The 23,816-nt window shown below is 34.3% G+C and overlaps 1 protein-coding gene across 5 annotated transcripts in view; it reads left to right on the top strand.

Moving 5' to 3' along the window:
• LOC149804198 (unconventional myosin heavy chain 6-like) overlaps positions 1-23,574 on the top strand; it is a 294,440-nt gene extending 270,866 nt beyond the window's left edge. For all 5 annotated transcript variants that reach the window (XM_089937853.1, XM_089937830.1, XM_089937846.1 and 2 more), the window contains 4 exons: positions 4,066-4,234; positions 4,927-5,010; positions 14,021-14,140; positions 15,649-23,574. In XM_089937853.1, coding sequence (XP_089793979.1) covers positions 4,066-4,234; positions 4,927-5,010; positions 14,021-14,140; positions 15,649-15,825 — 550 coding nt within the window. In that variant the 3' untranslated portion in view covers positions 15,826-23,574. The remainder of the gene's footprint in view (positions 1-4,065; positions 4,235-4,926; positions 5,011-14,020; positions 14,141-15,648) is intronic.
• Positions 23,575-23,816: the final 242 nt, after the last annotated feature.

The following is a 23,816-nucleotide window of genomic DNA, read 5'->3' as shown; positions in this document are numbered from 1 at the left end:
AAACTTAGCTGTATTACTTATTCTGTATTAATTCCTTTATTATTGGCCTGACATCTGGCAGTTAAGATAAATATGTATTTTTCTCAATTTTGTTTAATTTTTTTTTTTAATTATAAAACACATTTATCTTTGCTTTTGTATTTTGAGTTGTAATTGAGCAGTTATGCAAATCTAGGCCTTCCATTACAATTACAGTTATACATTATTGGTGGTGTTCAATTACAATTACAGTTACACATTATTGGTGGAGTTCAATTACAATTACAGTTACATTATTGGTGGAGTTCAATTACAATTACAGTTATACATTATTGGTGGTGTTCAATTACAATTACAACTAGAGTTACACATTATTGGTGGTGTTCAATTACAATTACAGTTATACATTATTGGTGGCATTCAATTACAATTACAGTTACATTATTGGTGGTGTTCAATTACAATTACAGTTACATTATTGGTGGTGTTCAATTACAATTACAGTTATACATTATTGGTGGTGTTCAATTACAATTACAACTAGAGTTACACATTATTGTTGGTGTTCAATTACAATTACAGTTATACATTATTGGTGGCGTTCAATTACAATTACAGTTACATTATTGGTGGTGTTCAGTTACAATTACAGTTACATTATTGGTGGTGTTCAATTACAATTACAGTTATACATTATTGGTGGTGTTCAATTACAATTACAGTTATACATTATTGGTGGTGTTCAATTACAATTACAGTTATACATTATTGGTGGTGTTCAGTTACAGTTACAGTTACACATTATTGGTGGTGTTCAATTACAATTACAACTAGAGTTACACATGGGGCTCCAAGTGGTCTAAAGCGCTCTCCGTTACAGATTACTGCCATCTCACCTCTGTCTGCGTGAGTTCGAGTCTAGGATTCAGCTAATGTGGGTATGTGAGAAAGCTTGCCAGTAGCTTCTCATGGGTTGGTGGCTGCCTTGTATAGCCTATCGTGTGCTGAAAAATGGCGTTAAACCCCACAACAACAACAACAACAACAACAAAGAGTTAAACATTATTGTTGGTGTTCAGTTACAATTACAGTTATACATTATTGGTGGTGTTCAATTACAATTGCAGTTACACATTATTGGTGGTGTTCAATTACAATTACAGTTACATTATTGGTGGTGTTCAATTACAATTACAGTTACACGTTATTGGTGGTGTTCAATTACAATTACAACTACAGTTACACATTGGTGGTGTTCAGTTACAGTTACAACTACAGTTACACATTATTGGTGGTATTCAGTTACAATTACAACTACAGTTACACATTATTGGTGGTATTCAATTACAATTATAGTTACATTATTGGTGGTGTTCAATTACAATTACAACTACAGTTACACATTATTGGTGGAGTTCAGTTACAGTTACAACTACAGTTACACATTATTGGTGGTGTTCAATTACAATTACAACTACAGTTACACATTGGTGGTGTTCAGTTACAGTTACAACTACAGTTACACATTATTGGTGGTGTTTAGTTACAATTACAACTGCAGTTACACATTATTGGTGGCATTCAATTACAATTATAGTTACATTATTGGTGGTGTTCAGTTACAATTACAACTACAGTTACACATTATTGGTGGTGTTCAATTACAGTTACAGTGTAATTGCTATTAATTCAATTAAACCAATTATCTTGTAATTTAACACAAGGCTGACTGTGGTTGGAGAATGGGAGGACATGAAATGGATGTCAATTTCTTTAAGAAATATGGCTTCATTATAAGAAATATCAAGTTTTAACCTAGATCTTTTAGTTTAAAATTAGATCTTTAGCTAATATGCTAAGTTATTTATATACCTGTGTACAAGCTAGGTCCAACTGCAGACATCATAGACTCGGATCTGGCAGTCCATTTTGCAACAACAAATCAGGGTTGACATTGTTTGCAGTTGGATTTGACTTGTATTTGAGTTTATATGGTGTATCAGATTCAGTAGTTTGTTGAGGATTTTGTTGAGAATGACATAAATAAAATTTGGGTTTCATAATAATGGTTTAATTAGCACTGAATTTTGTAGCTATTGTTTACAAGTTTAAATATATTGCTTAACATTTTCTGAAGTTTAACAGGTCTGTAAATGAGAAAATGCTAAAAATGCAATTTAAGTGCAAGAAAAAATGCTTTTAATATTCCTTTACCCTAATTTAGATGTTATATTTTGTATAAGAAATAGAAGATGTATTGTTTAATATATAATGTAATAAATTACATTTAATTAGAAAATAATTTTTATTGCACAATCCATGTTGTTATGATAACATCATTACTGGCATTCAGCCAGTCACAATGGACTGCAAGACTTATTTCAATAAGGTGATTGACCCAGATTTTATCCATTTTGACGTTTGACTTTGATAGTGAATGAAATCATTCTAGGCTGCCATTGATACTTTAGAACTAAAAATGTATTGCTAATAGTATTATGAAATTTATTCCCAAGATTTTCCAAGATTCATTTGGAGAAATTTTAATGGTATTTGAGAGCTTTAAAATAAGGTGAAGGTTACTGACATGTAAACAGAGGTTTTCAAAAATGGTACTAACAGCTGCCTCGCTATGTGCTCAACTTTAAGAGGTTTGTGTTTGGACTTGTAGGCCTGGTGTCAGGATAATGTGACTGGACAGGACATCATGCGACATGTCTGGTAAGATGCCCCAGTGCTAGACATCACTATAAACTGCCACACTGCAGACATCTAGTGATATGACTGAAAAATGTTGAGAGCTACGCTAAAAATACAAATAACACGCACACAAAAAAGGTTTTCACCTACCGTAGATGGGTATTTAGCCTAGCCTATCTCATATGTTAAAAGTATTGTTTGCTTGGACCATTTCAGCAGGTAGATGTTTTCATTTAACCTCCTCAGGATGACGTTAAATGAGGATAACAGTTACAACCTGCACGTGTGCCAACATTATTGCTAACTTCCATTGATATGTGGCATGAGGAAGCGTAGACTCTCTATTTTCATTTTTTTTTTTATAACAAAAGCCTGGTTATTACTCCAGAGTCCAAAATCATACTTGTATTGCAAGGCGTGAGCTGATTATCCATCATGTTTCCTTTTCAGCTAATTAAACTACCATGACATAACCACTTTGACAAAGCATATATGTGTGTGATTTGAATTTTTATCATAGTTTTAACAAATTTTCAGTTATATCGCTATGATGTCTGCATTGTGGTAGTTCATAGTTATGTCTAAAACTGGGACAACATGTAACGTCATGTCCCACCCAGTCACATTATCCTGACACCAGGCTGGCAATTCTTAAAACGAACCTCTTAATGCTGAGTGTCAAGTGAGGCAGTTGTTATTACCAATTTCATAAGTCTTTGGTAGGACTCGGCCAGGGTTCAAAACTGACTAAATAAAAAATTAAAATGCAAGATTGAAAATTGATGTCATAAAATCCACATTGATAAAAATATATTCTACCATTGAAAAATGACTAAATAAAAAATTAAAATGCAAGATTGAAAATTGATGTCATAAAATCCACATTGATAAAAATGTATTCTAACATTCAAAAATGACTAAATACAAAATTAAAATGCAAGATTGAAAATTGATGACATAAAATCATTAGACCTCCCAAATAGAAAGTAGTATCAACATAGTTTTTCCACAAGAAGACTTGTTACAATATCTGTTTGGTCCAAAATGAAACCGGTACTAATCTGACATCCAGTATATCTGCTACAGCATCTGATTTGAAAATCTTGATATTGCTGAAGAATATTGGAGATGGTCTCAACACTTGACAGTTAAAAGGAAGTAATTATCTTGAATTCTTGGCAATTCTTTTTGGCCAGGAGAGCATCCAAGGTTTCACTTCAAGGATCACAACACACTTACACCATCAAGAGTATATTGGAAACGTTGTTAAAACTTGTTTTACTATTCACGTAAAATAATTGTCAAGAAAAGTCTTTAGCAAGTCTTTAGCAATCAAGAATCACTCGTTTTCAAACCCATTGTAAACAAAATTATCTCTTTCCTTAGTTCTGTGATACGCATCTTGCCACGAGATATGCGTTCTTCTGTAAAGTTGGAGGATGTTTTGATCATGCACAAATCCATGGTGGACTTGATGTCAAGCCAGGCAATTCTGCAGTTTATAGAGGTCCTCAAGACATGGCCACTTTTTGGTGCTACCATCTTTGAAGTTTCGGTAAGAAAATCGATTCACCAAGTTCAGTTCTCTATATTTTTTTTCACGTAACTTCTCTCCATTGCAGCTACTGTATAGTATAATTTGGATGTCATGTTATCATATATACTCACATATAAGTTAAGCCCAACTGCAGACTGCACAGACTTGAATATACCATTGTATAATGCACTCAGATCCGGGTCTGTGCAGTTTGTTAGGAGTAACTAAGTAGAACAAACAACATAGACTCGAATCCGCCAGTACATAATGCAACAGCAGAACAGAGTCAGTGTAGTTGACAGTTAGATTCGGCTTGTTGATGATTTTTTTTCATTTTTTTTTTCATGTTTGAGCAATAGCAGTTGCTTATTGTGTTCAGTCTCTAATAAACTTATGAGAAAAATGACTTTCATATAGGGACACAATAGGGTTCCCAATTTTTGTTACTTGTTTTAGATAGAAAATATAATTTTAGTTAAGGGTGTGTAATTTTAAAAGGTGATATTTTACAACCTGTAAATCCAGTGACTATATAATTTGTCCATGCTATATCTCTCCATCATTAATAGAGTTAAATGACCTCTACACCAGAAATATTTATTTACTAGTAAACTCTTTTCTGGAAATAGAACATATTTAATATTGTTTCCAAATATTAATATGATCTTCTATATTATTTACATTTTAATCATGTGATTAATCTTTTGCAGCAAAACTATACTTCATCTCTCCCCAAGACACTATTACTGGCGGTCAATGAGAGAGGAGTCCATCTTCTTGAACAAAAGACCTTTGTAAGATATTTTGTTTTTGTATTATGTAATTCTTGAGCATCGATATTTATCAGCATACTGGAAAGTCATGAAATATTTTGTGGCAAATTTCAGGTTTGATTATGTAGCAAGAAAATATCCATGAAACTAAATCCACCGTGAAATAGTACCATTTAGTGTTAAGATAAACATTGTGATCCCATGAATTTTATTGCTAGAAAATCTTCCATTTACTCCCAAAACATGAAATGTCATCCCCATAGTAGCATCATGAAGAATGGATGTGGATTCAAGATGGCTGCACGAAGAAAACTTCTTTGTCATATAATTAGAGAAAAATATATTGATCATGGAAGATTGTGTTAGCTACAAAGAAGTTATTAAAAGGGAAGTACTTTCATTTAACACTTGTACATTGATCAACTATACTAGTGAATAATTAATTCAAATGTATCTGTTGGTAATTAAAAAAATTTAAAATATAAAAGCATGCATAAAAGAAGAAAAAGGAAAGTTTTGGGTAACTATCCCATATAAATAGTCTACTATCTTTGTAGATTTCTTTCCTGACAGTAATCTAGATATATTTTCAAAAATGACAATTCAGTTGTAAAAAAGAAAATTTCAACTCAATAATTATGCAAGTAGAAAGTTATATTTATCATTTTTTTAATTTAATCTAGTGTCTTGTCTTTGCATTGAGACAAGCATTCCAACAAATCAGCTGTACTTAGCCTACTTTAAGCTGGTACAGTGTGACCCCGATATAGCATGCTCCATTGTAACACAGATTTGGGTATAACATGGTCATGGTGTGGCTCCCAAAATTTTATATACATGTATTTTTCTCATACACCAAAAAAAAATTGTTCTTAAAAGTACAAAAAAAGCCCCAGTCAAAAGTGTATTATAATTTTGGGGAAGAAATCATGCATGAATAATACAAGACGATAGGGGCATGGCTCCTGAAATTTTATATGTATTTTTCTTGTACAAGAAAAAAAGTTTTTTTAATTAAAAGTACGAAAAATAATGTGTAAAAAGTCTATTCTGGGATTGCATATGGCTTCGCTAATGTCACAAACTGTGATATTTTTTCCTTATTGGTGGCAATTTTTATTATTATTGGTGACATTTTTGGCTGTTTAAACTTGTATATACAACCATTGGTTTGGAGTGGAGAAATTCAGAGGCCCCATGAAAGGAAGCCACAAACTCTATATAAAATGCACTGAAATGTATCTATTGTTACATAAACAAATTCTTTGTCCATAATGACAAACCATCTAAACATTGTTATATCATGATCCGCTTATGTTGTGAGATACCTGTTTTGTTGTTGACATTTCTGTTAGCGGAGATCAAACGGATGAGGCATTATCTTGTAATCTATCTTTCATTGAATTTTCATCTGCTTGCTAGCAATTAATATATTTGCATAGACTGCCATTTGTTTGTGGATGGTAAGTAAAATTCCTCTTCATTTCACTCAGAATTAAATCAATAATGCATGCAACCTTCATCAAAGAAAGCTGACTACAATCTTCAATAAAAACAAAGAACTTTTCTTCAAAGGAAGTCAGTACCAAACTTTAATAAAAGCAGTGGAATCTGATGGTTTTTCCATTTTTTAATGTGACTGGAACATCCTTACTGTGATGTGAAAATTTCCTTTTTGCATGGAAAAAGTTTATGCTCACGAACGCTACTAACAGCAGCTTAAAATAAAAACTAACGTTTGCCGACTTGGGACGTACTGAAAAGTAAATGTGCTTCATCATTTGTTACGTCATTGTGCTATGTTTTTCTGTTGAATTTAGACTTATATGACCTGTGACAGAATTACTGAATATTTTAAATCTGTGTGTGTGCAAATGTTCGATGGAATTGTATTGTGGATTCAAGGTATGTGATGAAATTTGCGGGTGAGTATATGGTGTTGATACACTATTCATGCTATACATTAGACATGTATATATTGTATACATGTATATTATCCAATCCGTGGTTGTCTAAATAAACTAAAATATATATGCCTTATCTGTTTTCACTACAAGTGTATTTATCATTTAATATGCATCAATTTAAGATGGCAACTATGCCAATGATGCACATATTTTACTGTCCACATTTATAACACCGTCCCCACTCCCCAACAAATTATTTTGGGTACATGCATCATTTTCTTCAGCTAACTGACCTGTTTGCCTGTAACACGGTTCAGTGCATAGCACAGTCAGGTTCTATATCTCCCAACTACCGTGTTATAATGGGGTCACACTGTATATCTCTTATAAAGGTCATAAATATCTGAAGCTTTCCTTAATACATGTATGCATAATGTTGGATTATTCCTTTTGTCCCCCACCCTTTAAAAGAAAACCAGGAGATCGTTACCCATGTCATGCATTTGTTTTCACTTTTTAGCTTTAAGGCATTTGTGATTCAGGAACAAAACTTGGTATGTTTATACATTATTATTTGAACGTGTATTTGTGTAAGCATATAGAGATATATATGTAGTGGAACCCAGCTGTAATGCGATAATTGGGATCCCCAAAATTGGATTGTGTTAATAGCATGGTTGCATTAATGTGGGTTTTACAGTATTTTACTTTCAGAGAACAACACATTGGCACATATACGTGTATTCATGTCTAATGTATTTCATGAATAGGGTATCAACATCGTTTACTATCGTGCCGTTGTGTCATGCAGTTCATCCATAATGCATGTAATTCCATTGAAAAATTGCACACAGATGTAAAATATTCAATAATTTTCTCACAGATGATTGTCTGAATTCAGTGTCTAATATATATAGCATGAACAGAGTATTAACACTGTTTACTTACCATCTGATATCGTACCATTGTGGCATGCAGTCAATCCATCGTACATGTAATTCCATTGCAAAAATTGCATACATATTTAAACTATTCAATAGTTTAGTTGCAGATGATTATGTGTCTGAATTCGATGGAAAAACTAACAGCGAAATTAGGTTAAGAAAGACAAAGCACATGTACAGTTCATTACTTTCCAGAGTCTATGAACAGTGTTGGTACTAATTTCATACTGCTAAAAATTTTCTCATATACATTTCCATGAACCTTTATCTATTGTAAATTCCCAATAATTAACACTTGTACAACTATTCGTTTGAACAACTACAGCAAGAATAACTCGTCATTATCATGGTGTGTAGATGATGGAAAAGCTGGACCAAGACCCTTTATCCAGCATCGTTCATTGCAATATGCAGAGATAGCATCCCAGGCTTTTCCTGCTGAGGTGACAGACTTCTTTCAAGTTGAGTGATGCCAGTGATTTGTCAAAGGAGGAGTTGTTATCCGCTACCTTCCGCATGATTCTTTCATGATGATAGTTTTGCTTAAATACCGATATGATGCCTTGGTGCAGTGGCTGGATTTCTGACGTAGTGTTCTTCTGGAGATAAGAGACTTTAATCTTGCCGTCACGAATGACAAGATTTTCTGCTGGGGCATGGGCAGGGCAATTATCCAGCAGGAGGATAGCTTTATCCTCCTCCTTGAGTTTATACAAATTAACCTGAATGGCTGAAACGAACTGTTTTATGGAACCAGTCTTCATATATGGAGCTATTAATCTATGGATTCTTTCTGTTAGTGTATTGAAAGGGAAGGGCCTTCATATTAACATGATGAAAACATCTGGGTAGCTTCGATTTTCCAGTCATCAGAGGTCTGACTTTGTAGCTGCCAGACTTGTTGATGCAAAACATGAGAGTGACTTGGCCCTTCCTCTTGTTTGTGACTATCAGTTTTGGTTGCAAGTGTGCAATTGGGTAACATTTGAAAGCATAAATCTGTCTCGTTGCAGTTATAAACTTGATCGGCTGTGTAGCAACCTTCTTCCAGCAACTTCTTTACTCAGTTGGGTAGGAATTGGCAGCCTCTTTAACAGCTGAGCAATTTCCCCAGACACAAGAACTTGGCTGATAGCTTGCCTTTTCTTGAATCTGTCCAGCCAGCCATTACTCGCCTTAAATTTGGAATCATCTTCATTGATACGGCAGTCAAATTTCTCTGCTTGAACATTCAGAATTGGGCCAGAAATGGGAACTCCTTCTGAGCTAGCCTGGACTGACCATTATTGCAAGGCTTAATCTAGGCTTTCGTCATTAGCAAACTGAACCTTTTTACGCTGTAAACCAGTTTTCTGTTCTAGAATGTAGGGTAGACTACAGTGCTTTTCTTCTTCGTTGTTACACCTTGCAGAGCGGACTCACTAATACCTAGATCTCTGGCAAGCTGAGTTTGTTGTTTGCCCTTCTTTAGTTTCACTCGGGCAGAGAATGACTTGCGTTTGTGAACTTGCTTTTCAATAACGGTAAAATATTTTTTATAAAAAATAGGAAATTAGTAACGAGTTCATAAGCAAACACCATGCACATGTAAAACCCCAAGGACGTAGTGCAGTGGGCCTGCAATGGTTACAAGTCACTTTTATAAAGTTTTAAAGCGTGTACAATTTCATAATAATAATAATAATAATGAGGACTTTGTATAGCACCTAATCTTTAGAAGCTCTAAGCGCTTTACAACATTAGACAGCACCTATAAGATAAGAAACATAATCATATTATTAAAAAAACAACAACACAAAATAAGAAAAACATTAAAAAATAAAAAACATTCTGAGAATATTTAAGGTAGGAAACATTATTAGGTCTTTAAGTTCGTTCTTGCAGTCGAAATAAGTGAGTTTTGAGAGCCCTCTTGAATGTCATCACTGTGTCTTTGTGTCTAAGTTCAGTGGGCAATTTCATTCCACATTGCTGGGCCCTGGTATGCAAAAGAACGCTGTCCATATGACTTTGTTTTCATAGTGGGAATAATGAGTATACGATTGTCAGAAGAGGAGTGTAAGTATCTTGCTGGTGTTTACACATGGGTGAGGTCAGATAGGTATGTTGGACTGGAGTCCGACAGTGAAATGTAGCACAGAGAATAAATTTTGTGTTTGATTCTGGATCGAATGGATAGCCAGTATAAGGTACAGAGCAGCGGGGAGGTGTGCTCTGATAGTGGTACTCTAAGTATGATCCGAGCAGCTGTGTTTTGAACTTTTTGAAGTTTCTGGAGTAGATATTGAGATGAACCAGACAGAATTGAGTTAATAGTCCAGTCTTGAAAGTACTAATGAACACACAAGCGTTTTAGTGGCATGAGCTGAAAGATATTTGCGAATTGAGCTGATGCGTCTCAGCTCAAGATTTGCAGCCTTGCATATGTTCGTGACATGTTGGTGCAATGTGAGAGTACTGTCCAGAGTAACACCTAGGTTTCATACTGATTGTGTGAATTTAATGTTGGCATTGCTGATATTTATTGTTTGAGTTAAAGGATGTGAATGAGAAAGTCTTTGTATTGTGATTAGAATGGCCTCAGTTTTATCATCATTCATCTGCAGCTTGTTACAAGTCATCCATGATTTCACATCAGAAATGCACCTCTCTACACTTTGGATGGTAGCATCAACTTCAGTTGGGTGGCTAGATTTGTATATTTGGGTGTCATCAGCGCACAATTGGTGAGACAGTGGATGATGATCTATGACACTTGAGAGCGACTGAGTGTACAGAATGAAGAGAACAGGTCCAAGAACAGACCCCTGTGGAACACCACAACATAGATCAACTGGGCTGGAGTGTATTCCATTTGCAGATACAATTTGTGTCCTGTTGACCAAGTAGGACTTGAACCACAGTAAGGCTGTATCATGAATGCCAAATATATGCTGGAGACGGTGAAGTAATATATCATGGTCTAGTGTGTCCAATGCTGCAGACAAATCAAGGAGGGTGAGGACTGTAATCTTTCCGCTATCCAACGCAGAGAGAATGTCATTAACTACTTTTAGAAGAGTTGTTTCAGTACTGTGGCATGGGCGATATGCAGATTGTACATTGCTAATAAGACTGTTTGAATTTAGATGAGATACAAGCTGGGATAGAACAACCTTTTCTAAGATTTTTGAAATGAATGGGAGATTAGAAACTGGGCGGTAGTTCTTTAAATCGTTATGGTCTAGTGTTGGTTTCTTCAGCAGAGGCTTTACATTGGCAGTTTTGAAAAATGATGGGAATTCCCCAGATGAGAGAGAGGTATTAATAACATCAGTTAGTGAAGGCAATACTGGATCTAAGTACTCAAGCAGCAGTGATGTTGGAATTGGATCAAGTTCACATGACTTTGGTGCACTCTTTATCAGGATTGTACATACGAAATCCATAGAGACAGGTTCAAATGCTGCTAATGGTTGCCGCTCAAATTCTGTATCCCAACTGTATGGTGACGACAAGTCAATTGAAATTGTGGTGTCAAGCTTATCTCTAATGGTTTGTACTTTTTCACGGAAGATATTTGCAAACATGTCCAGAAGGTCGACTGGAGAGAAGGTAGTTGGAAGTGGTGTTGATTTGTTCCTTGACATTAGCTTGTTAGTAATCTCGAAGAGCTCTTTGCAGCTGGAACTTTCCATGATCTTAGTAGTGTAGTGGGCTGATTTCGCTGCGTGGACTATATTTGTGACATTCTTCTTAGCAACTTCATAGATTTGCTTATGATTAGTGAGTCTGTTGGAAAGCCAGAGCCTCTCAGCTTTACGGCAGTCTCTTTTAGCAGTGCGAAGCTGATCCCTAACACTGCTATATCATGGAGAACACTTTTGAATTGATACTCTGCACTTGGTAGCTGGGGCATGTTTGTCAAGCAATGAATGCAGACAGTTATCGAGTTGTTCTGCGGTAGGAGGTAAGCAAGTTGTTAAATTAGCTTGGATGTCGTGCATTAGGTTAGTTCTATTTATCATACGGAGGTTTCTCTTAGTAGTAGATAAAGGTGGAGGGTTAGGGACTGATACGTCAAGATGGCATATAATTCAGAGGTGATCTGATGCAAGGTCATAGGATACCAGGGAGGACCGTAGAATGTTATCATCAGGTCTATGAAGAATCCAGTCTAAAATGTGACCATGTTTATGGGTGGGTTGGTTAACTGACTGTTTGAGGTTGTAAACATTAATGGAATCTATGAGTTTTGATGTATTTGAGTTTCCGGGACAGTCAAAGTGAAAGTTGAAATCTCCAAGAATAATCAGGTTGCCACCTATCAAATTTCCATAGTCCAGGAGATTCAGAAACTGCTCTAAAAAGAGAGAGTCAGCCAACTTGTTTTTTCTACTAGGAGGAGGGCGGTATAGGCAGAAAAAATGGACTGACCTTTGCTCCAGTGTGAGTGTGGTTTGGACTATTTCAAACGATGTGTGGTCGAAATTGAATGTTGTGGTAAAGTTAAGATGTTTTATCATGGAGTTCTTTGTGATGACAGCAATTCCACCTCCACGAGAATTACGGGGGAACGACTTGATAGAGTAACCAGTGGGTGTTAGATCCGCACACTTGGGTTCATCGCCTGATGTTTTTAGCTATGTTTCTGTCACAAAAAGTATGTCAACATTTTGGTCATTGATAAAATTAACTATTTCTGTGCGCTTTTCCGGTGGTCCTACTGACTGGGCATTGAATAATGCAATGCGCAGAGGTATTTCTTGGATAGTTTCATTCCCTTTCAATTTCCAGCTAATAAAGCAGACATTATTTACTGGTTAACTGATTGCATCTAATAACCCAGCCAAACCAAACAAACATGTTGGTGGTTTTCATTTTTTGATGTTTATTAAATTGTGAGAATCTTTTATCAACCACCACATTATCTGCTGCTTGGTTGTGTATGCATTTAAAGAAGAAATACATGTTGGCTATTGTTTGAGCAATGATTATATACAGAATTAATTGAAGACAATCACAAAGACGACTTACTGGCTTTACACATGGGTCAGTAATAAGTGACATTTCCGATAATGTTTATTTTGGCATAACAATTCAAGAACCTGGTGAAATTGTTAAATTTCAGAAGTCATGCCATGATTGTCTGATATTCAAGTTCATACCCGAACTCTTCTCCAAAATGATATTAAATGTTTTACACTCTATTTCTCGTACTGTACAAAAATATGTATTTTTCCAGATAAGAGAAAAATACACGTAAATGTATTTAAAATTTCAAGAACCATGCCACAATCATATTATATTCAAATTCATACACAATCTCTTCCCCAAAATGATAATAAATTTTGTATACACTAGTTTCATGTACTTTGAACAAAAAATATTTGTTCATGTGCGAATGAATATATGAAATTTTGGGAGCCATGCCACAACCGCATTATATCCATATTCGCATTATCACAGGGTGCATTATCATGGGGTTGCACTGTATAGAGATGTATGTGTGTGTATATATATATATATATATATATATATATATATATATATAACCTTCAAAAGATTTGTTGTGAAGTATCTTGCGTGGTCAGGGTCACATGCCAGTATTTTAATGTTTCCTTTTTAATGATTTATATCATACAGTTTTTCAACTTATGTTTGAAGTATGGTACATTTATGCTTCTCATTAGGATAGCACCTCATGTGTGACAGTCAAGGTTTTATCATCAAAGTCAATCCGCTATTATGCCAGGGATTGCAGAATAGGCTTAATGTGTCCTTTCCATATGTCATAAAAGGCAACTAATGGAGTCAGCCATTTCAACCTGGGATTTTTCCCCATGGTGATGTATCAGTTGAAACAGTCTTGAACGTTTTAAAAGTAAATGTATGTTTTATTTTAAGGAATATACTCTTTCTTGAATTTCTTTTTTTATTCTGTGTGCCTTTATGGAGATACATTAAATTACTCAAGCAATATATAGCCTTGCTTGTGCTGATGAGCCTTTAAACCCTACACATACATATACAATTACTTTAGGGTGTGGTCACTGATAACAAATTATTTTATCCCTTTTACTCAGGCAGGGATATTAACTGACTTTGCATATTTTATTTAGATGTGGCACAGGGGGGAGGGGGTCAACAAAATGCAACCTTTTCAGCATGCATTAAATAAAACTTGAATTCCTTTTTCAGAATGTACTTCAGTCACATGAGTATACTGATGTTCTCCACACTAGTCCAGCCATCAAAAGTGTTATGATGATTGTTGGAGATGTTGCCAAAGGAAACAAATTCATGTTCAGCACCAATCAGGTAACATATACGACAAGTTAGCATTATTAAAGAGTTGTTGTTTACAATTCATGATATTAACTGATCTATGGAAGGAAAGTGAATTGAGTGAGAGCCTTTTATCCTGTTATTAAAGATCAGATGTTTTGTCTAATTAGTGAAGAATAAAAATACCATATATATTCATTTCTATGATAAATCAAATGCAGACTGCACAGACCCAGATCTGCCATTGCAGAATGCTGAAGCAGATCAGGATCTGTTCTTTGCAGTTTGAGTTGACTTTTAAGCCAGTATACATGGTAAATGAATCATTTTGAGTAATGAGGTAGGAAAGGCATTCCTCCAGATTTATTGGATTAATAAATATCAGATCAGCAAGGGTTTTTTCATAGGGAACAAATGTTATAGAAAGTGGTTGTGGTCATGCATCTGTCTATCCTGTTATTAGTGGTCAATGTCTCATATTTGTATTAGTGAAATTTTAATTGTACATTTCCTAGAAACGTAACATGAATAACAAATCATCCCTAAATATTGTAGGTCAGCAAGATCAAGTCAGGGTTAGATGTTTAAATATTAGGTTATTGATTAAAGTTTTTGAATCAGGCTTTTTCTGTTGTTGCCATTGGTGAACCCTTGCCAGAATTTGCAGACAAATTTGATCAGGAATATAGAATATCTCAAGGGAATTTGTGGATGTCAAAAGGTTTAAGGTCAAGGTCATATTGGTCAAGGATGTACAAAAGGTTATTTGTCTCTGGATTAGCATCAGATCTTTGCAACAGATTCATTATGTGGATGGAAAGATCTTTCAATATAGTAGATCAGAGGATCACAAGTCAAGATGAAAAGGTGAATGGATTTGTAACCTTGAGGTATTAGTAAATTCATGAAAGTTTTATAATGTAGGTGTATCCTGTGTTTTCATAAATGCATCATTACCAGACTTGGAATGGAAGTTTAACAAAGGAGATGAAACATTCCTAGCCATAAGTGTGCAGATGGTCAAAGGTTAAGGCCACTGAAGCCATTAAGTAGCTTACCATGGCTACATCAGTATGAACACAAAGATGAAATGATATTTTTTTTTAAATTTCATAAATGATACTTTAAAATGCATTAGTATAGCTAATAGAAAGGATTGTAGATCAGAATAAATAATTTTATTGTGATGGTCAGCATGAAAACACCAAGTTACATAAAATTAGAAGTGAGTCAAAACTGTTGTTTAGCCTATTCAGCTGTTAGATATAATCTGAAAAAAGATTGACTACAAAAAAGTGGCACTTTTTTAATTTTGTTCATAATCTAATTTTAAACTGATTTTGACATGTGATTAGGTGTTTGTCTGCCTAACATAAAGACTTGATCACAGGTTTTGATACCTAAAGAAAACATTAATAAACACAGACATTTTCTTATATAGGTTTGCTCATGTACATTTTCTTCATCAGTTAGAATCACTTTCAGACCTCAAGAAGATATTGTTTCTTCATTTTCTAAGATATTTGATTTTCAATTTTCAGGCCTCACAGATAGCACATCTTATTAAGGACTACATGGAAGAGCTTAAAGCACGCTCTATACTCAAACCACCGAGTACTGACAGCGCAGCATTTGCTAACCATATCTCTCGATGCTCAACTGTCTTCATTGAAGATGAAGATGATGACATGATGATATCCATGCTGGCATATGTATGATCTTGTGTGATTTTGCTTACACTATTTAGTTAGCAGAGAGAAGTAAGCAAGAACATTTGATCCAAGTTATTGAAGGATATCTTTATGTACATCTGTCTTAGGGACCATTTTGAATGGTGTCTCCTTAGAGTAGCCAAAATTAAATCGTAGAGGTAGTATGAAAATGATGCCAGATCCCTTATGCTTAATTACGGTAATGCCAGATCCCTTATGGTTAATCACGGTATCTATTTCCAGTAAATGAGTAAATCTTTTTTTATGGTGTTAATAACCATCTTTTGGAAAAAGAATTATAAAAATTCACAAATAATGAATGGAAATAAGACAGTCAGTGTCCTAAAAAAGTAAGTACCAACATCATAGTGTACTGGTAGGCACACAGATTGCTAAAAAAAATGGCACAGGTACAGATTTCATTACTGTGGTAATGCAAAGTAAATTTTGGTCCATTTAATTATGGAAGGAATCTCTACAGCTTGTTCAAGATTTGCCTTATACAGGTATGTTTATACCTCAATTCTTTCAATTTGATGTCTTTAATTTTCAGGAAAAAATTATATCTTGAAAGGGAATTAGCTTCAAAGTTTTAGGAATTGAAAACATAAAAGACGATCATCATGATATATTTTGCAATTTTCCAAATTTAAATTAATCTTGACGAATGGAGATTGAATCTCACCCATAACAATATTTATATATTTATTTTAATAACATTACAGAAATTCAGTATAATTTCTAAGATCTACTTTTTGGGATTGTATGATACACATGCATTATTTGTGGACAGTCCAGATATAAATGTCATGTTCCAAGTTTTCTCCTGTATAAAAGTCCTCCCAGATTCAAAAATTTGTATTTTCACTTTATAATTTATAGGCAATATCTCTTGCCCATAACCTCCCCTTGCCACCAACAGGTGGTGCTAGTTTAAGCTGAGCACATTGCAGGGAGGATGGAGGGTATTAAAGTAATGTAATTATGGAGGTTGATCTATATGCCTGTCTTGTCATTGGTCATAAATTAATCTGGTCTTGTTCAAAGTTGTTTATGTCACTGTTGATATTAGTATCTTGTCTGATAGAATTATAGGTCTAAAATCATTCCAACATATCCCATGTCTTTCAGTATCCATTGAGAGATATGTACGTACATTTATCTGTCTTATGTCATCAAATAATTAGTGTTATATCATCTAGGTTAGAAATTGAGAATAAGTTGTATTGGCAACTAGGATGTTAATAGCTTCAAATGGTTTTTATGTCCACACTGTATTTGGGGAGGAGCTATATAATGTTGCCAATCATGTTTCTGCTCAATAACTGTAGAAGGACTGCATGAATTGAAACCAGATTTTGGTAAATGGCTTTACATGGACTGCATGAATTGAAACCAGATTTTGGTTTTGAAAAAAAAAACTTTTAAGAAGATACACGTCAGGTTTGATTCCCACCATTTTCTGACAGACTTATGGCCCCTGTTTGACTTAGAACTTTGCCCTTCAGTTGCATCATATGCGATATCAGCATGTCTAATAAATCATAAGGTCATATTGAGAGAAAGAATTTATAAAGAACCATTTCGTTGCACCAGTTTTGTTCAGCATTAATGGTTTTTAAACATAAAACATTTGACTTTACAAGGCCTGTTTGATAAGAATCGTTCTATTTTCTGTAGCGTAAAATGTGATTGTCTGATGCTATGTTGTACATCTTCATTTATTTTTGCCTCTGTCATGAGTATGGCTTGGAAACATATTGCATTATCGGTGTCTGCCTCTGTCTCTATCTTTTCACCCTTCTTTTGCTATATGCAGTCCATCAGTGACAAAATCTTGTGTATGTAGCTCTAAATATTCTTGGAGATTTCAATAGATTGTGATCTGATACTTGTTAGGTATCATGATCATGACCCACAGATGTACATATTGTTAGACATTGTGTAGTATTTTAATATAATATTCAATATTGATAAAGCTCAGTTGATAAATTTCATGTCAAATCACATTTACCTCTGCCATCTTTTTGGTTGGCCTTTTTTAGCATTTTTACATATGGAAAAAATCCATTACATATTATATTATACAGACTCAGAAAACATTTTTTTTTCTTATAATTTTACCCTTTAAGAATGCTTATTTCCTCAGAATTTCAGGATACTTTCAATTTTTAAATATTGGATTGGAATCAGCATCTCCTGCACAAGGTGCATGAGAGGACGACCCCAAAAGATGGGTATACAAGTATTTCAAGAAAAGTCATTATTAAAATCCATTGATGATGACATGCATTTCCTCTGGACATATTTTAGATACCTTTTGCTTTGGAACTCTATTGTACACTTAATGAATTAGTTTTTCAGCTTCATGTCAAATTACATACGTTTAGCATTTAATGCTTAAATTAGTTCAAGCATCTGGAGGACATGGATTTTCAAATTCTAGCTTGATTTAGAACATCACCATTGAGTCACAAATCAGTGTGCCATTTTGTCTTTAAATCTGGTATTTTCTTCCTAGGCAAGTATATGAGGGTGACTTTTAAGTATGTGATGAGAAGCATTTGTGTTCAAGAGAGGTAACTTTTACACATAGTATGAGCTGCATAAGTGATCCACTGGGCTCCTTACTAGCAGTGTCACTCCATAAGTAACCCACTGGGCTCCTAACTAGCCATGCCACTCCATAAGTGACCCACTGGGCTCCTTACAAGCTGTGCCACTCCATAAGTGACCCACTGGGCTCCTTACTAGCTGTGTCACTCCATAAGTGACCCACTGGGCTCCTAACTAGCCATGCCACTCCATAAGTGACCCACTGGGCTCATTACAAGCTGTGCCACTCCATAAGTGACCCACTGGGCTCCTTACTAGCTGTGTCACTCCATAAGTGACCCACTGGGCTTCTTACAAGCTGTGACACTCCATAAGTGGCCCACTGGGCTCATTACTAGCTGTGTCACTCCATAAGTGACCCACTGGGCTCCTAACTAGCCATGCCACTCCATAAGTGACACACTGGGCTCCTTACAAGCTGTGCCACTCCATAAGTGACCCACTGGGCTCCTTACTAGCTGTGTCACTCCATAAGTGACCCACTGGGCTCCTAACTAGCCATGCCACTCCATAAGTGACCCACTGGGCTCCTTACAAGCTGTGCCACTCCATAAGTGACCCACTGGGCTCCTTACTAGCTGTGCCACTCCATAAGTGACCCACTGGGCTCCTTTATAGCTGTTTCACTGCATAAGTGACCCACTGGGCTCCTTACTATCTGATCCTTTGCATAATTGACACACTGGTCTCTGTACCAGATGTTTGACTATTAAAAAAAAGCATTATGTTTATAACAGGGTGGTTAAATTGGCCATTAAGCAATTGAAATGTCTGTCTTGTGATTGCTAATTAACAGCCACTGCACAAAACCAAGAGGTCAGTTTAGAGATAAAATTATCATGTTATTGTTTCCATTTATTTATTAAGTATGTGAGAGAAAATAGGGCTCATACCTTCAGACATTCATGTTTCTTATTTTATGCTTTATCCTGAAGAATTGGTACTAATACATTTCTCCAAAGTTATGTATTGGTGAAGACAAATAAATTTATATCCCAAAATACTAAATACACAAATCTATGCAAAAAGTGGGTGAGGGTAGCAGTCATACAATATGTGTCAAAATTTGAGATCATCTGAAGGCAGATGATTACTATATAATGTACAAGAACTTTAGCAATGGTGTCAATAAAACTAAAACAAATGATTGGTTGAAAATTAAATGCTTAGTATATATGAAAAATGAGATACGCAAAGAAAATGTACATCATAAAATTGTCAAAAGTTCAAACAATATATTTTCACCTAACACATTATTTTCATTTTGTAATTCATGCATCGGTAAGTGTTGCTCAACTTCTGGTGCATTGTAACATTTAGCATTTATTGTTCTATACACTTTATATGCTCTTTCAATTCAACAAAATAAAATTTTGTTTTTCTTTAAAGTGTTTGTTTTCTTATCATAGACACATAAAAAAGACAGTGGCTTTAAATTTTTTAAAGATGTAACATATGACTAAAGGTTATAATTATTTATTGTGTACAGTATCTAGTCATGCAATTATATTGATATTAAGCATTTGTCTTGTTATAAAGTAAGGTCTCTATTGTCAGTGTGGACTTTAATTTTATATTTTGCCTATGCAATGTTTCAGGTCCCATTTACATGTGCTTTACTAATTGAAACCTTTTTTAGCATGTAGTAAAAACTACATTTAAAATGAGATTGGATGTAACAGAATATTGGTTATTATAAAGCACATGGAATGGTTCCATTGTGTGTTATATATGCAATTTTTTATTGGTCATAACAGAATTCTCAAATATAATAAAGATTGTTAGGCTTTTGGTGTATCTTGGTTTGCCTTAGTAGGCCCTAACTTGTATATACACGCTAATAAAATATCAGCAATATTTAATTTTTGTTCACATCATGTTTTTTATATGCTTCTTTAGCACACCTGGCTGTAAAGCCAGTTGAGGTTATGGTATGGCCTGGAGTCTTTGTGTTGTCTTTGATGTACTTGCCATTGTGCATTGGCCATCAGCATTTGCTGTTTTAAACTTATCAGAAATCACAGGACAGATTTTGCAAATGTTGCCAATCTGCAGTGAAAATATTGTTACTCTTACTCAAATAAATCTTAAAATTTCTCAGTTGATGTGCCTTTCAAATTAATATAAATGATGCTGATCCACCATTGAATATAGCAAGCTGATCCACCATTGAATATAGCAAGCTGGACTATAATGAGAAAACATCTAAACAACTTTATGTGAAAAACCACTCAACTTAATTTTTACAAATTTGGTAGAGAGAGCATGCTGAGATAAAGTCCTTTCAGTACTGGACAAATGATGACAATGTGGCATCAGATATGGATGAAGATGTAAAAAACAACAACATAGATTAATATTGAAATGGATGTTTTCATAATTGATGCAATCAACAGCATTGGAAGAAATTTCTATACAAATCATGTTATTTCTTGGCCATGCTGCTTCTGCTTATGAGCTTTATGCAGAAGTCAGATGAGTGATTTCAGTTCAACATGGGCCTCTTGTTTGCATATTTAATAATTGCTGTTTTGTCATGCATTCCTTTGAAAGATGTTATTTTCTTTAATGTTTTTTTTTAACTTGATCATGCACATTAAGGGATCTTTGCCGAAAGGAAGTGATATCGGAATTGTACAAGGTTTACCATGTGCATATTGTTGTATGAGTGAAGAGTTTGATCCCATGAATTCGAGGCCTTAAGGGACTATGGTGGCAAAATTTTGCATACAACAAAACCCTGTAAAATCCTTATTCTTGCATAATAAATCACTAGGTGCATACATTAAAGGCAGACAACTCTTATGATTTTGCCATAAGTCTTACAAAAATTACCCTTAAAATTAAGTTAGTCTTGTGTTTTCTTTAACAACTGAAAGTTTGTTCTTTGTCTTGTGCATTTTTGTATAATCATTTCTGTCTTTAAGTGTGTTTACATCCCTCCATTTCTGTCTCATCTGAGATGAGTTGATTCAATAACTGTAATGATTTTTCAGTCTTGAAATCAAAATGTACTTCACCTAGTCTTATGTTCATCCTGTGGGGGGATATATTATCAGCTGGTCCTTTTCAAGGATGTTTTTTTGTCATCTTTTCATTTTTTCTTTTGATATTTTTATACATAAGAGATTATTTTGTAGGGCTTTTTTCATTTCTTTTTTTTGTTATTTTGTTATATCATTGTCATGTTTAAATGCCAGTTCTCAATCAAATAATTGTTAAGCCCAGAAATTATATCTTTTTAGTTTATCCTGTTCGGATCTATAGATCATACACTTAATGTTATAAGGGGCCTACGGTGGCCAAGTGGTATAAAGTGCTTATTGTTACAAGGGGCCTACGGTGGCCAAGTGCTTGCCTTTACTAATAAGTGCCATCTCTCCTCTGTCTGCATGGGTTTGAGTCTTGGACTCAGCCAATGTGGGTATTTGAGAAAGCCTTCCAGCAGCTCCCTTGGGTTAATTGTTTCTGCCAGGTTTTTCCCATGTTCTTCAACAAGTAGATATATTGGCCGCCATGTATAGCATATTGTGATCTGAATAATGGTGTTAAACCCAAAACAGCATTTTTATTATTATAGTCAACTTCCAGTCCATTATGAATTATACCCCACTTTTAATCTCAAAAGGTATTTACTGGGCACAACTACAGTCAAGCTTAGAATTATTTAATCTCTTCATCATTGCTACATCTGCACTAACATTTGCAGTTAGGAAAAATGTAGTCAATGTTGAGTGCAGTTGGAGCAAGGCAGAAGCCCACTAATTTTGGGATCCAAGGTAAAGGTCACTGTGACTCGCAGACCTCACATATTAGAAAAAGGACATTTTTATGACATTGGTTGCCAAGGTTTCATCTTCATTTTATTTTAATGTTGGCCAACTAGCCATTGTATTAGTAAAGTAAGTAAAATATGATTGTTTTATGCAATATGTAGCAGCCATTTTGTTTCTTCTTTTTTTACCTGCATGAGAGTATCTGTCTCACCCCTGTATCTCATCATGTACATTATGTTGCTCAATTCAACAAAATTAGAATGGATTTAACATTGAACTTGCCATTGATGACTACACTCTGCCAAATTTCAGATATTTGTGTGGATGGAGGAAGATGCACTTTGAAATATGCAAGATTTGATGGGATTCAAAAGTTCTGAGATAGACTGTAGTTGAGTCAGGTACACGTAATTACTTTAGGAGACCAAACATGGCGTACAATTTAGAATGTATCAGAAGCTGACATATACAAAATTCTTGTAATAAAATGACTCAGAGTACATTAAATTTGTATGAAATTAGTATTCAATATACTGTTCCATTTATCTCATTTGTTTAAAATGTAGATTAATTATGATCTTGATCAAGTAAATTACTATAAATTTTCACTACATAGAAATCAGATGGCATAAAGTTAGTTTTACATTCTTTTATATTTAACAAGCTAACCACATCTACTAATTTTTCAAGTTCTGTGCATTACATAATTTTTATATCTCATCATAAGAATGAACGTTCGAAGAAAAGTGTCAATATTTAATTATATCTTTATGGTATTTGACCCACCCAGCCCCAACCCCCAACATTCTTCTCAATCCAGAACCATGAAAGAAATTACCATTAATTTTCAGTATTATCTGTTTATTTTTGAATGTATGGGAAATAAGTAAAATATCAGCAGTTTTTTTGAGAAATTATAACAAAAAAAAAATGTAAAAATATTTTGTGAATAAACTTTGCACTTTATATACATGTTTCTCACAGAGAATAGATTTGTGCCAATTACTTAACAAAAATTCAATGGTGGCTTTTTTATTTACGTTCAAAAATGTATGTATATTTCCCATTCTCCATGTTTCTCTATGACTTTATTTGAACAAAATAAATTACGATGAATTGTTTTTAATGAGTTTAGTTAAAAATAATGTCAGCAGTATTAGTTACAAAATAATGACTCATTCAGGAGTTATGTGATGTATTCATGTTTCTCATACAAATATCAGATTCATTACAAATACTTTATATAATTTTTTTTAAATAGCTGCTTTTTGTATACAGTTGAAGATGTATGTATATTTGTCCTCCACTTTTCTGTACAACATTATATGAACAAACATGACAATAAAATCAAATCTATACTATACACTTTTTCTTTTTCAGTTTTGTAGTGTGTAAATGAGAGAGAGAGAGAGCTGCAACAAGTTCAATAAAAAAGAAGAAAAATACTTTATAAGAATAATATTTATGCAAGGATCGCGTGTCAAAATAAGGTGTAGTTATTCTAATATAGACGTCTAAATCATGTGTAGTTATTATAATATAGACGTCTAAATCAGGTGTAGTTCTTCAAATATAAACGTCTAAATCAGTTATAGTTATTCTAAT

This window comes from Sinohyriopsis cumingii, chromosome 2 (genome assembly GCF_028554795.1).
Source record: "Sinohyriopsis cumingii isolate HCF-2022 chromosome 2, ASM2855479v2, whole genome shotgun sequence".
In the NCBI taxonomy this organism is placed as follows: domain Eukaryota; kingdom Metazoa; phylum Mollusca; class Bivalvia; order Unionida; family Unionidae; genus Sinohyriopsis; species Sinohyriopsis cumingii.
The sequence above is the reverse complement of the archived record's forward strand: the minus strand, read 5'-3'. Positions and strand labels throughout refer to the sequence as shown.